The 15,540-nt window shown below is 39.5% G+C and overlaps 1 protein-coding gene across 1 annotated transcript; it reads right to left on the bottom strand.

Moving 5' to 3' along the window:
* Positions 1-3,074: 3,074 nt before the first annotated feature.
* On the bottom strand, positions 3,075-15,129 carry gle1 (GLE1 RNA export mediator). Its single transcript, XM_067572629.1, has 15 exons — positions 14,938-15,129; positions 12,678-12,920; positions 11,174-11,347; positions 10,578-10,726; positions 10,421-10,481; positions 10,050-10,307; positions 9,734-9,956; positions 8,618-8,730; positions 8,123-8,335; positions 6,819-7,009; positions 6,569-6,698; positions 5,753-5,857; positions 5,299-5,381; positions 5,118-5,181; positions 3,075-4,333 (listed from the first exon to the last, which is right to left on the bottom strand). The coding sequence occupies exons 1-15, from the start codon at positions 15,034-15,036 to the stop codon at positions 4,265-4,267; spliced, it is 2,175 nt and encodes a 724-aa protein (XP_067428730.1). The 5' UTR covers positions 15,037-15,129; the 3' UTR covers positions 3,075-4,264.
* Between the last annotated feature and the right edge of the window lie 411 nt (positions 15,130-15,540).

Genomic DNA, 15,540 nt, shown 5'->3' with positions numbered 1-15,540 from the left:
TCGAAATCCTGACTGGAAGACATCAAAATGGTTGTTTAGTGCCACAAAGTTGTTCAGCTGTTGAAAAACAGCTTTTTCAATGATTTTACTTAAAAACGAGAGGTTTGATATGGGCCTATAGTTGCTCATTAGTCAAGTGTTTAGATTGTTCTTTTTTTAAGAGTGGCTTGATGAGTTTTTAGGGCCTATGGGAAGACACCTGAGAGAAGAGATGTGTAGAAGATTCCAGTTTGAACATTTGTGTGCGTGCAGATAGCATTCTCAAAGAAAACACAGGAATGATCAGAGAGAGCAACATCAGTCACCCTAACCTTCGAAATGTTCAGACCCTCAGAGATGATTAAGTCCAGAGTGAGCCCCTTGTTGTGTGAGGGCTCTGTCGCATGCTGGCTCAGTCCATAGTTATCAAGAACTTAACACGGTTCTTTAACCCCTGTCCTGGGGGTTGTTAACATGGATGTTAAAATCAAAGTCAATATAGATAATAGACAGCAGTTCAGCAAAGTCATCAAAAAAGGTTGCACAGTATTTAGGTGGCCTGTAGTTCACTGCAGTTGTGGTTTGTAGTTCAGTGCCAACAATCTGCTGAACCTCTCAACTCCTCTTCTGACTGGTGGTAGAGGGCCACTGATAAACACCTCAGCATTCAGAGAGCTGACTTTGTTCAACAGATCACTAAAGTCTTGTTTCACAACATCATTGGTCACTATGTGCAGTATGATGATCACATTTGGTTGTGCAGCCACAGTATGCAGGATTCTCTCAGTCATGTCAGAGACCTTGTCCTTGGGAAAGCAGAGTATTTTGGTGTTTTTACTGCACATGCTTCTTAAATCTTTTATAACTCAGTCACCCAAAATCAGAGTTTGAGGCCCAGTCGTTAGCTTTCCCTGTAGCCTCTTACTTTCTGGTTTACTCTCAGTTCTTACCCTACTGTGTGAAGACAAGAAGTTATCCAGGTCATCAGACGAGATACAAGGTCTTGCAGCAGTGGAGCAAATCTGTTCTCCAGCTGCACACTCGGTTGTTAGGGAGGTTTGTTGTTAGTTCTCCCTTTCGCAGCTGACCACGGCTGTTTCCTGCTAAGAACAGGGGTTGAAGAGGCACTCTGCCTGGATGATAGTGCAGGCCAACCAGTCGTATCACATATCTCAGGGCCCTGGGTTCTGCCTCCTACTCTTCCTCCCATTTTCCCGGGAAATGATTTACTCTTAGGCTTTGCTCCAAGAGAGTTCCAGGGAGGACTAATGCTTGTAGATTTATTATCCGGTTCACAGACCTCCTGTTTCTTGTTTATATGGAGTATAAAGAAGTTTGATTCAGAAGATCTTTGACTTTATGTGATATTGAAGTTGACTTTAATTTTAGCTTTGGTATAATTTATATGTAGCTTCCAGCATAATTTATTATTTATTATTACTCCAAGAAATTTAATGTCAGACACTCTTTCAATTTCTACTCCACTTATCATGAGTTTCTTGTTTGAGTTGAATATTTAAATTCAGTGTTAGTTTATTAGAATCAAACCAAGTTTTTAGCATTTTCAGTTCTTTTTCCACTGTATCCAAGAATTGTTCTAGATTATTACTGCAACAAAATACATTTGTGTCATCTGCAAATAATAGAGTTTTTACTATTTTGGAAACCTCACATATATTATTTATGCACAAAATAAACAACAGTGGTCCCAACACTGAGCCCTGGGGAACCCCACAAGTAACCTTCAGTAGTTGTTATTTATTTGAACATACTGGTAACTTTTCTCCAGGTAGCTGCTTAACTAAGAGAGTGCTACCCCTCTAATTTCATATCTTTGTAATTTCTTCAATGATAAGTCATGGTCAACTGTATAAAATGCTTTTTTAAGATCCAGGAATGCCCCCACTGTATATTCTTTATTTGCTATTGTAGTTATTTCATGAGTGCAAACAAAGTTGTCCTATTAGCTCTAAAGCCATATTGCTGTTAATACAGTACATTATATTTTCTGATAAATTCACCCAATCTTTTATAGAATATTTTTTCTAGTATTTTAGAGAACTGTGGAAGTAAGGAAACAGGTCTGTGATTTGAAAGTAGATGTCTGTCTCCAGCCTTATATATAGGTATGACTTTAGCTATTTTCATTTTGCTAGGAAATATACCAGCTTGTAGAGACTGATTGCAAATGTGTGTAGGTTTCCCCACATACTCAATATTTTTAACCATAGCCATATCCATTCTGTTCCAGTCTGTAGATTTCTTACTGTTATACACATAGATGTGTTTCCATTTATAGTTTTACTTTCCACATCATCTCTACTAGTCTTTGTAATCTCCTAAACCAAACCAGGACCAAAAAATAAATAAATCATCAAATTCATCTGCAATTAAGTCCATATCATTAATAGTTGTATTATTCTTTGTGCTAAAATGATTTGAGTATTTTGTTTTTCCCATTCCATTTTTAATATTAAATACTTTCATGTATTTTTAATTCTTTGTTGTCCTCCAGTAATTTGCTGTAATAATCACTTTTGCTGCTTCTCATTACTCTTGTCAGCTTGATTTTATTTCTTATAAGTGTTTATAAGTGTGTTCTGCTTCTTTTGTTCTTTTCTTTAAAAAAATGTATATATTGATTTTTCTTCTTGCATGCCTTTTGTATTCCCTTAGAAATTGGCTCTAAAATATTGGCTAACTATTTCCTTACTTTCTTTACTAGAAGACTTTTTTCATAGAGAGCAGTTGTTATAGACAAAAATCTCTCATAGGCTTCATTTACATCTTCTACATTGTGGTGGAAAACACAGCACACTCTTTAATTCCTTATAATTAAGCACTATCTTAACACCTTATATGAAAGCTTTGCTTCAGAGACACATGTTCCTGGGTTTACTGTCGTGGAGGACTAAAGAAACCAGAAAATATTCACATTTAAGAGGCTAAGAATTTTAGTATATTGTCTTTAATGACTCAATGATTAATCAGTTGTCAAAGTTGTTGGAGATATTTTGTTGACCAACACATTGATTAACTAAATTTACCTTTTTATGGAGGGTGAAAATAAAAATAACAAGTAAAACATAATCAAATAAACTGGTGATGAGGTTTATTTTAGACTTTTGGTTTAGACAGACATTTTTACAGATTCCTGAAGATTACAATCATTCAGTACTTCACACATGTGTCTACATCATGTAAATATTCACATTTTGAAAAGAACAAACCTCAGCTCTGCTCTTCACAAAAAGCGAAGCACATCGGATTTTACTTCAAAGCCTTGAGTCGTGTTCAGATTTCTGTTTCTCTGTTCAAATCATTTGTTTTTTTTGGAAATACTGAATTAAATCTGTTATACATATTTCTAATCTTGAGGCAACTTCATTCACAATGATTAAACAAAGAGTTCATCAAAACCACAAATTCTATTTCCACATGGTGGAATAATAAAAAAATATATATAAATAGCTAAACGTTCAAATCGTTCGACACAATTTTGATTTGAGAAGCCACTGAATAAAAACAGTAGAGACCTTTTCGTAACTGAATTTCGTTGGTAAAATAAACAGCTGGAATATCAACAAACTAACAGTAAAACTGATAGAAACAGCTGAACAATATGATGGAGAACTTATTCATTTGGAGGATTTAGACTCAGGCACTTCACAAAAATGTAAAGGAGAGATTTTATCTCAACACAACGCATAATCATTGCATTTAAGAAAAAACAAACATGGCTCTGCTGGGTGTTTTCTGTTGCACAGTCATGAATTGTATATTGTAAAGCTTTAAGAAGCAATAAATCAAATTATCAGTGCAGTACAGACAGACATCTGGACACTCAGAAAATAATTTCAAGACTGTAAAGGACGGCCCGAAAGAAAGTCGAGAGGATTGCAGTGTGTTTGTCTGAAAGTGCTACCTTCACTGTTTTGAAGAATTAGGACAAAAATATAACATTATATCATTAATCATTATAATCTCCAAAACTTGATAAATGATTCTTTTCTTGGCACCATCTTATAGTCTAAAAATGTAGTTAAACTTGGCCTCTACTGTGTCTTCATCCATTAAATCCCTGCTGATCAGCTGTTCGGGACATCCAGTAAATAAACCAGAGCAGGTAGCCGACTTTTGTCTTTCCTCGCAGCTTCAACTTTTTCCCCCCTGAATGGCAGCAGGAGAGGTTTCCCAGCATCAGATCACTCACTCCTTTGTCTTGTTCAAGACTAAACAGCGTCATGCAGCAACATCCAAGATGTCTTCTCAACCTCCTCGTCCCTCACGACCTCCAGAAGTTGGAGCTCAGCTGGCCTTTGGGCGGACTGATCTGTCGGCTCTGCAGCGATGTCTACAAGTGCGAAGACAAAAAGTTTTTAAACAAGAAACAAACCAAAATCAGAGAGTCTTATTTTATTTCATCATCACAGTCATATTTTTGATAATTAGAGTAGTGATTATTTTCATGATTCATCTGTTGATTATTTTCTCAATGAATCGATTAGTCATTTGGTCTATAAAATGTCAGAATGGTGAAAAAATGTCAATCGCTGTTTCCCAAAGATGACACCTAAATGCCTTATTTTGTCCAAACCAACAGTCCACAACCCAAAGATATTCAGTTTACTGTCATAGAAGACTAAAGAAACAGAAAATTTTTGAGAAGCTGGAACATTTTTTCTTGAGAAATGACTCGAAATGATTAATTGATTGTCAAAATAGTTGGAGATTAATTTAATAGTTGCAACTAACCGCTGCAGCTTTAGATATCTGCTATCTAGAAAAATTGTTGAGGATCATTTTAGGAGAGACGGTGTCACACCTTTCTTCCACTTAAACTGACTGATTTATTGTGTGAAGACCTAATTGTGACCTGTGAGTCTACCAAGCAAGGACACTGACTGATTAATCCTTTCTATGTACTCAATGCGTTGCCTCTATGCACTACCTGTTGGCACCTACGTCCTGTCAGACTCAGACTTAGCTTAATGGTACTTACTCATGTTGTTCTTTCCTGACTAGATCCCTGCTTGTGTTGTATCAGCTCTCAGATGTACATTGCTTTGGATAAAAGCGTCTCCTACGTTAAATTGTAATTGTATAAGCAAATGCTAACATTAGCAGATATAATGTACCTCTAGAAACTGCTTGAGTCTGATGACTGAGCCCATCTGTCCGCTGCTGGTCACCGCTTCAATCCTGGAGACGCCAAAGAGACATATTCAATACATCAAACAGAAGGAGGTCAGCTCATGGCGACAGCAGCTGGTAAGCTTTACTGCTGCAACATGTTTTAGATGTTAAGTGAGTGTGTACCTGGGGAAGTATTCCTCTTTCAGAAGCAGGATGAGTTTCCAGAACTGCCCCTGATACTGCTTCATCAGAGCATTTCCACAAACCTGAAGGAAACACGAGAGCAAACACAAACATCAACACTGGAGTTTAAGTCACATTTACTCCCACAGCTGCTTTCATTGACCACAGTAATTGAATAAACTTAATTTCCCTTTATCCCCAGCCTGTTCCAAAGTTTCATGAAAACAACACAGCAACATGATGATGAATATCACTCAGTGGCTCTAAAGAAAATATAAGCCACTTAAAAACAAAGTACCAACTAAATACCAGCTACAATCAAAATTAACCTGCATGTATCATATGTTAAGTGCCTACGATAACAGAACAGATAAATAAACTAACCTACACTCTTTTAAAAGATCAGCAGTAAAACAAAACAATCCCTTCCACATGTTTAAAAAGTAACACTCACCTCCAGGAAGTCGAACAGCAGTGTCGCTGTGATGTCGGCCAGAGGCTCCATATTAAGCATCTGAGCCAACCAACGCCAGCCATGGTTCAGGCCGTGAGGAAAAGACTGAAACACGACAAGTGTGTGACATAAGTCAACAGTGAATAACTCGTACTAGAACATTTCAATATGCTGCTTCACTAAAGGCGGGGACACACATGACGACTGTTGAGATGATTATGAATATGATTCGGTTGCGGTGACCGATCAGAGCTGGTTCTGTTCCAGTCTGGTTCAGTCGGCAGATAAATGTCATACAGTGTGTGATATGTAAAGACTCTAATCTTACAAATGTCCACAAGTCCTTCTCATGAAGATTTTATTAAAACATATTTGATTTTTGGGACTGATGACGGGACAGAGTGCACAGTAAACTCGGCAGCTACACATTTCTCCGTTCTGTATTTCTGTTTTGTGTCTTCAGGTTAGGCTAACCCATTGTTGCTAACTTTGGAGCTAACCCCCTTCATACTCTCACTAACACCCCCGTTTTCACAGTTAATTTGTTAGTCTGTCCCTCCCGCCGCAGGAAATAATGGATTACTCTTGGAAAGCTGTTGATGACGCACTTTTCTCCTTATGAAAATAACACGGAGATTATTCGACCAATGAGAAATTAGTCAGACGAGAGCATATCGACCAGTCGACCAGCAGACCACAGCCCTACTAATCTTGTTAACCCTTTGTGTTCATTTTGGTTCTACATTTGTCTCTTTTCATTCTGAAATGAATGAATGCACTAAGAGGGACCTCAACAGGAAGTGAGACAGTTCTTACCCCCTGTTTGGAGCCGTAGGGCCACCTCAGCTGGATCACGGCGGCGTAGAGGCGGATCATCCCAGACATCCTCTTCAGGAAACTGTCCTGACCTTCGACCCCGGAGTCGTCCACACGGTAACCAAGAATTCTGTTGAAGAGAGGGAAAATCCCACCAAATAAGTACATTTTCTATGTAAAATTATTTTCTTCTTTTTTCATCCATTCAGGATTTATCAAACATAATAACGAGCTGTGTGACAAGACTGACCTCTGATACTCCTCCACAGGTGTGCCGTCCTTCATCGGAGGGTAGTTTGGGACTGCATACGGGCATTTCTTATGCAGGTGGGCGAGGATGAGGTCTCCCACCCGGGGGTGCAGCTCCCAGACTCCAGACGCCACCACAGCGATGGGGAACGCTGCTTCGTGGTGAGATGCCACCTCCTCCTCTCCTTGTTTCTACAAGGGAAAATGAGGTTGTCAAGGTACAGTAGCCGGGATGTGTGCACAATCATTCGCACACACACACAGATGATTACACACTGGATTTTATACTTCAGACTTTTACAAACCCATTTCCCATGTGCAAGGACATCAAATTCAGGTCAATGTAAAAGGTTTATTTGCCACATGCACAAGTAATACGTGTAATAAAATGCAGTTATAATGGAAGGTTGCTAGTTATTTTAATAATTCTTTTTACATCTGTTGCTGCTAGTTTGCTAAATTACCTTGTGGCTCAGGGAGATTTGTGTGACCTATAATTTGTGAAAATTCTTTTTACGAAGCCAAAAACGTTGTTCCTGATGTATTTGAGATGAGTCCTGTTTCAGTGGGAAGGGTAAGGACGTGTCAATCCACATCACACACAAACAAAGCAACTGGCTTGGATCTTATTCCAGACAGATTTCTGAGAGATAGTGCCAGTGTCATTTCTAGTGTAATTACCCATGTAGTAAATTTATCTGTAAGTCAGGATAAATTCCCATGACAGCCCTAATTTTAAACAAGTATTTGGTATTTATTAAATGCATCCCCTCAACAAGGTAACAGATTCATAGTGAAATAAGCTCTGTGGTAAATGTTTGTGTGATTACATCTGTAAAAATGCCTTTTATTATATTCAATAAATTATGGTCTCAAATACCACGCTCTTGAATAAAGATGGGGAAATAGCTCCAAACAGCGTCAGCTGGGGCTGAAGACTACAAGTTTGAAAAGTAAAAAACATCTGAGGGTTTAGAGTTAGATAGAAGTGAGGTTACCAGACCTCTGTAGCTCCTCATCTCTGCTGGAGGCTTGCAGCTCCAGGCTACATCAGCCGCTACTAGCATAACACACCTGAATTTCACACCGAATTAGCAGTGGTTGAGTTGGATTGTGGGTAATGTAAGAGCCAGGTTTTGTGGTGAATCACCACCCACCAAGAAGTCTACTAACTCGCTTACACAAACACAGATGGGATATGTAGTAGTAGCAACGATACACATGAGTTAGGTATATAAACTGCATCATTTCTATGGTCTACAGGATTTGTGTGACGACGTATCAAACGGCGACAGACAGACTCACCACAAACTTCTCAGCCAGTTTGTAGCTGACGAAGTCCAGGCCCTGCGGATGCTGGGAGGTGGAGACAGACTTCCCCCCCGACACCACCGCCCGTCCCGACAGCAGCTTGTCGATCTTATCAAAGATTTCTCTGAGCTGAGATCCAGAGTTGCTGGAGATTTGACTGACGGGGATGGTGGCCGCCTTCTGAAGCTCCAGCTTCAGTTTCTTTGTCTGAGTGCAGAGAAGAGAAATTAAGCACAGAGTCCCAGTTATGAATAAATTATTATCATCACTGTCCTTTTTTTATTGCCACAGCAGTGCTTAACATGATGGCTTATTCTTAGACCATATAGTTCCAGATTCAAAAGAAAATTGTGCCAATTTTAGACTTTTATGTTTTTATTTTACTGCTATTTCATGCAGCAAATCTCTACCAAAGTGCCTTTTACCAGGAGGCTGGTGGGAATTTCATGGTTAGATTATAAGCATTCTTGCAGAGAAGCACAAACTCACCTGGTTGTCTTTCGGGGAGTTGAGTTGTTCAAAGGACTGAGCGCACTGAGCAGCTGACGCCTGCAGCTCCTTGTACCATTTCAATGTGCTGTCTTCAGCGCTGTTCTGCAGCCCTGTGGGAAGATAATTACTGTCAAATATTGGGTTCTGTCTGCCAGCATGACACATCAAAAAATATTAAGCTGCACCATCTTTGAAATTAAATTAGACAAATTTGTGTGAATGTGAATTTTCTGTGGATCCGTACGTAAACTGTTCATTCTTGAACACACGTCTCACTTGAAAAAGACACCATGATCTCAATGAAACTACCTTAACTAAAGAATTCAATAAAAATCAAATAAGTCTTGACTTTGACTGACTTTAAACCTGCATTAATTTTTCTGTCCACTTGGGGGCAGCAGAAACAACTTGTGAACATTGACGTATCATCAACTTTGAGTTGATATGTTGAACTTATTATTTCCACATCCAGCAGTTACGGAGCAACATTATCATTCATGTGGAGTCGTGTTTCTGTCCACCTGGTGAATGTAAGTCCAATAATCACTCTCTTTTAGCTCTGTTTTTGCTCTCTACCAACTCCTGAGGGAAATATCTGGCTCTTTAGCTGCTAAATGCTCCACTTTGTTCACCAGCTAGTCTACAGCTAACTGTGTCTCTTTGCCATTTGGTGCTGAGCAGGTAGTGTACAGTGACTTTTTACGGCTTTTTCTCTGAAAACAACACTATGAGAGCACTGAGAGTGAACCAAAACAGTAAAGTTGCAGTCAGACAGATAAACAATGAGCTGAAACTCACTATAAAGCTCCGTTAAAGCTGAGAGGAGCTGCAGAGTCTCTGATAATTCTCTGTAGGTTCATCACTACGAGCCACGATCAACACATTACACACTGTTAGCTCAAAAAATATATTACAGTCGCTTTAACTATATCAAAATAAATCATCAAATCAATTTTTGTAACTTTACAGCTGCCCAACGATTTCCTTCCATCCAGTGAGTAAGTGTGTTCAACATTCTTACAGCAACAAATTTTTTGAGCGAACCCGTGACTGAAATGTTAAAGTTCTGAGTGTTTTCCATGTAGTGCCATTCTCTCTCTCTCTCTCTCTCACCTTTCCTCTGTGCCTTCTCTTTGGCCGACTGCGCCGCCTTCTTCTGCGCTTCTTGCTGCGCCTGCTGCTCCACCTGCTTCCTGCGCTCCTCTTCATCCTCCTGCTCCTTCTTCTTCCTCTCCTGAACCTTGGCCACCTCCTCCTGCATCAACCGGATCAGAGCCCTCATCTCGTGGAGGGCTCGCTCCGCCACGGTCATGTCCTCCACGCTGGGAAACTCTCCCTGTAAAAAAAGAGACGTTAAAGCATACAAATCGTATTTCCTCTCGCTCTCCGGGAAGAAGCCCCCCGATCCTAAACCTGAAATTAAACCGACCTCTGTTGTTTTTCGGACCACTTCGGACACCTGGGAGCAGAGCTGGTTCCCGCGGGTGCTGTAGGAGCTGAGGCTGGCCGGCGGGAGGTTAGTCTTGGTCTGAGTGGACGGCTCCAGCAGCTGGTTGAGTTGCAGGATCTCCTCTTGAATGGTGTTGAGGTTACGCAGCCTCTCCCTGCCTTCTGCCTGACGCTGTCGCTCCAGCTCCGCCTCACGCATGCGCTGCTGCTCCGCCTCCCTCAGCCGCAGGTTCAGGATCTGACGGCACAGAGGACATCATCTCGACACCGGACCTCACGATGTTTCCAGACAACAATCTTTGGGTGTTACTCGCTCCAGTATCCTTTCTACATGTGAACTTATGATCATACCTTCATCCTGTGTCGTTGCTCTTCCTTCAGCTTCTCTTGACGCCCGATGCTCTCTTTAGTTCTACAGTGCAGAAAGTTAAAAAACCGTTAAGTGGAAAACCAGACAGCACATAACATTTTTTTACAGGAATGTTAATCTTTGCCTGGTGAGTCTTACTCTCTGTCCATCATGTCCCTCATGCTCTGGTACTCCTGCCTCTGCTTCAACTCCATGAACTCCTCGAAGCGCTTCAGCTGCTCTGACCCGGAGCTCGCCACCGCCGCCATCAGCTTCTCCTGCACCTCCTGCCGCAGTTTGAGTGCCACCTGTTGACACACACAATACTTGTTAGTGGATCAATTTATTGTTGGTTTGGTTCTGCAAATCACCAGCCTTCTCCTTTAATGGTTTTATTTGGATGTCAGATGTCAGACATCTTCAAACGTCTTGTTTTGTCCGACCAACAGGTCATTTGAGAGGCTGGACATAGAGAATGTTTGGTATTTGGTAAAAACTGATCACATTTCTTTTGCTTCACTAATCCATTAAGTTGACTGATTGTTTCTTGAATGATCTAATTCATGCATTTCTTCGGTCCAAGATGAGATGTAACGTCCAAAAATGAAACAACACTGTTTTATATCTGTGCACATAAATGCTCACGTCCTTGTTTAAAATACACTTAATTACAATAATCAATAACCATTAAACATTGTTCAGGAAACATCTTCTTGTCACACAGCTGTTAAGGTGATCTTATCGCTCCGTCTGACCTTGGCCTTTTCTCGTTGTTCCTCTTCAAATTTGATGATGCGGCCGGCCGTCTCCATGGCTTTGGGCGACAGCAGGGAGATGGCGGGTAACGACGCGGGACTGGAGACTTCACCGACGTCCGCCTCCGTGTCTTCATCCTTCGCCTCATGACTACCAGCCTGCAGCGCGTTAACCTGAGGAAAAGATGGAGGCAGAAAGTCAGGAAGGTAGATGAATTCAAAAAAGGAGAAATGGAAGAATATAAAGTAGGGAAGAAAGCATCAAATCCAGCTTCATTTCCAACTTTTTAAATCTCTATAATATATTTCAAATAAAGATTATTTACGCACTAAACATAAAAAGGAACAACTGTGTGAAAAGCTGCCAGTTTTTGTGATATAAATTTTTCAGTAACTGACTTTAATTAATCAATTCAACATTTTTCTCTTTACAACCAAATTTTATTATTTACCTTCTGTTATTACATCCAATTAAATTACCAGCATATACAGTAGGGAGAGCTATTTTGATAATTGAATGATTGTTTTTCATTAATTATTCAGTGGTTGAAACTCCTCTGTGTCACACATGACGATAAACTGAATATCTTAATATTTGACACTGTTGATCAGACAAAATAAGACATTTGAAGACGTCTCTTTGAGCTTTACAGGACCAGTGTGAAGGATTTAGTGGCATCTAGTGATGAGGTTGCAGATTGCAACCAACTGAATACCCCTCCCCTCCCCTTCCAAGCATGTAGGAGAACCTTAAGTGTCCGAGAAAGGCCCTCACTAGAGGCAGTGTTTGGTTTGTCCGTTCTGGGCTACTGTAGAAACATGGCGGTGAAACATGGCGGGCTCTGTGGAAAAAGACCTGCTCCCTCTGTAGATATAAAGGGCTCATTCTAAGGTTTCCAAGTCATGTGACTACAACTTGTCTGTACTGATCATGTGATTACTTGCCAACATATATATATACGAAGCAGCCTAAAGGCGGTCACTTTGTACTTTCCCTGATGACCATTTAAAAACCGAAGTAGTAAAATTAGTAAATTAATCAAAATTTAATTTAAATAATGCAGTAAAAAAACTCAAAATAAAAGACAACTTTGCCAATTTATAACTAATAATAATAAAATCGACTTATTCTGTCTTTAAATGATGGATTAATAAATGAATTTTTAATTGAATTTCAAAAAAAAAAAAAATTTTCAAAGGTTTTTAAATTGAAATTTTTGTACTTCCGTTTACTAATATGTCTGCATATCATATTCTGTCTCATAATTCATTTGTTCCTGCTTTGATATTAAATGAGTAACAAAAATAACAAAAAGTTGCTTAATGAAATGTGGCTGAAAGCTTCAAAATCATAAAAAAGTGGCACTTTTGGTTATTCTTCTTTTCAAGCTGCTGTTTCCAAGATCAACAACGAACCTCAAGCTCAAGTTTTATTGTGTTTTTGGGTGAATTTTTCCTTTAACCAAATCAGGCTTTATTCAGATGTGGAGGAGGACAGACGTACCTGCTCATGCTCACTCTTTAAAGACGTGGTTACAGAAAGTGTGGTGTGCTTGGCGGTGATGTCGGGGATGGATCCTGTGGAGGAAATGGAGGCTGGGATCTGCTCAGAGAGACCGGGACTGGAGTCTCCGGAGCTGGAGCCCAGTAAGCAGGACCTCTGCGGGGGCAAAGAGCCAAGACGCTGCAATATGACTCCAGAGTGAGAGGACAAGCTGATGGCCTCTTTACAACCTGCCAAAATATCCTGCAAGAACAAACACATTAAAACTCAAGTCATGAATGTGTTTAAACACAGAAACCGTACGTGTCAAAGGGCTGAATGAAACAGGGTTAACAAAAACAGGCAACAAAAGGACACAGAGTGTGAGTGTAGAGGAAGAAATCTGGTTTATTTTGGTATATTTTTTAAGAACGAGTGACCACACAGTAAGCTCCAAAACTGTGATCTTATTGTATCACGGTCACGGATGTGTCAACCAGCCTGCAAATGTCAGATACAGCCTAAAATATACACACACACACACACACTACACTGTGAAAATCTGCAATCAGTGACGTTACCAGTAAGATAAAATGTACAACTTTCCTGTCTACTTAACTAGACAGGAACTTACTTTTCAGCATAAAATAACTCACTAACATTGACTTAACAGTGCCCTTTGTTTAGTTGTTCAAATTCTGATGTTAAGACGTTTGAGTTTATGAAAAAGCTCATTAAGGTTCAGCTTTGAAAGCAGCAGGAAGTTTGGGGCTTTTCTGCCCAGTGTTTCGTCTCTCAGGCAACATAAAGGCTCCTCTAACCTACTAATTAGTGGAGTCTTGATGGGGTCACATGCAGCTTGAGAGAAGGCTCTGATGTACATGTTTTTCAGGAAAGGATATAGTATAATTACTGTTACAATATACTGTTTACAATGTGCAATTATAATAATAGCCTCCAACAATCATGCTGGATCTGAACAACAATCAAAGATAAGGCAGTAAAGGCTCTTTTTAGTTTTTAGTAAAGATGCAAACAGACTTATATAGCATTAAGAAGTCAGAAAATATGTTATCTTTTCTTGCTACTTGAGTTTACTCTGAAGACATATTCACAAAGCTGCTGAGAGCAACTTTTACTGAGGAAGTGAAACATCTAGAGTTGACCCCGTTGCTACAGTATGGGATGTGATCTTGAAGAATCCATCACTACTAATGTGTCCCCCCACTTCTGGAGTTAAACCTAAACCCTTATAGCCACCAGGTGATCTGTGTATCTTTGTGAATTGGAGGCAAACCAATAAATCAGCCAATTTTTTAGCCCATCTCAGATACATTGGTCTGGATCAGTGGTTCCCAACCTTTTTGACCTGTGTCCCTTTAAAATAAAGCAAAGTTTACCTGCGACCCCTCGTCACATGTTGCATTGTCTACCAGTTAAACTATTAATTATTGTCTTTATTCATCTGTTAATCGTTTTGTCCACGAAATGTCAGAATATACTGAAAAATGTCTGTTGAAGTTCCCCACAGTGTAAAGTTACATCTTCTAACAGCCCAAAACCCAAAAATATTCCGTTTATCATCATGTTTCATTTGAAAAGCTGACACAAGCTATTTTTTTCATTTATTTGCTTAAAAAAAATAACTAAAACGATTATTCAATTTTGAAAATAGTGATGAATCTTCTGTATATCGACTAACCTTGACGCTATAGAAAGAGGACTTATTTTGTTTTATTTGAATAACTTTTAGAGGCTTGAGGACGTAAAACACAGTAATACGAAGAAAGCTTGACAGAATAATCACATGTGTGTCCAAAATATGTTTTTATCATCTCACGACCCCATGCAGGGGTCCCAACCCACAGGTTGGGAACCACCGGTCTAGATCAGCCGATAAATATCAAAAGTATGTTTATAAACTGCGTCACAATTCTGTGTCCACTCACAGATTTTAGAGTAGTTAAAAGATGGAGAATAACTTCTACTTCTTGCTCAATAATTTTAGGTTAACAGTCAGAAACAGATAACTAAATAAATGATAAATAAACAGCGTTGACTACTTTAAGACGAATCGGAGAAGTATTGAAGATTTTTCAAACAACGGAGGTTAACTGTCCTCACTGCAGAGTTAAATGGTTTAACGGTCACTTTAATCAATGATTAGTTAAGTTAACTAGCTCTAGAAACAGAGATATTTAGCCTGGTTAACGTTAGTAAGGATGTATTAAGGAGAGCATCAGCCATTACTCAGCTAATATCTGAGCTAACATTAACTCACCTCGCCCCGCTCAGACCAGTAAGGGTTGAATGTGATATTTCCTTTTGGGGAGTTTTTTAAAGCCTCTAAAGTTTCCCATCGTCGACTTTCAGCAGGCATGACGACAGACCAGTAAACAAAACTAACAACTAACCAACTAACGACAAACAAGTTACATTCAGCTAAGTTTTGAACATGCCGGATGAGGTTACAGCAATTACAATCCGACGAGAAACCGCCCGCTTAAACTGCCGAGACGCTCAATGGTTCCGGCTCTTATTTATTATTATTCACAATACAGTTTTTTTTTCATTTGGACAGCATTCATAATTATGACGGAGTATTAGGGCAAAATTGAGAGGAAAAAAGTCTGATTTCGAGAATAAGGTCCAGAAAAATTTAATTGCCTATTGAAGGGGAAATATCAACGCAGCAGTCTGCTGCCTGCGTTAAAATGAGGACTGTGGAACATAGTGTAGGTTTCACAAATAACAAAATACTTCATATTTTGGCACATCAGCACCAGATTATTGTAAGTACCAGGACTCTTAAACAATTGTGTCTATTCCGAAGAAAGAACCACAAGGACTTGGAAGAAATTGCCTCCTTTGTGGATGACGAAAT

This window comes from Thunnus thynnus, chromosome 2, assembly GCF_963924715.1.
Source record: "Thunnus thynnus chromosome 2, fThuThy2.1, whole genome shotgun sequence".
In the NCBI taxonomy this organism is placed as follows: domain Eukaryota; kingdom Metazoa; phylum Chordata; class Actinopteri; order Scombriformes; family Scombridae; genus Thunnus; species Thunnus thynnus.
This window is presented reverse-complemented; position numbering and strand designations above follow the sequence as displayed.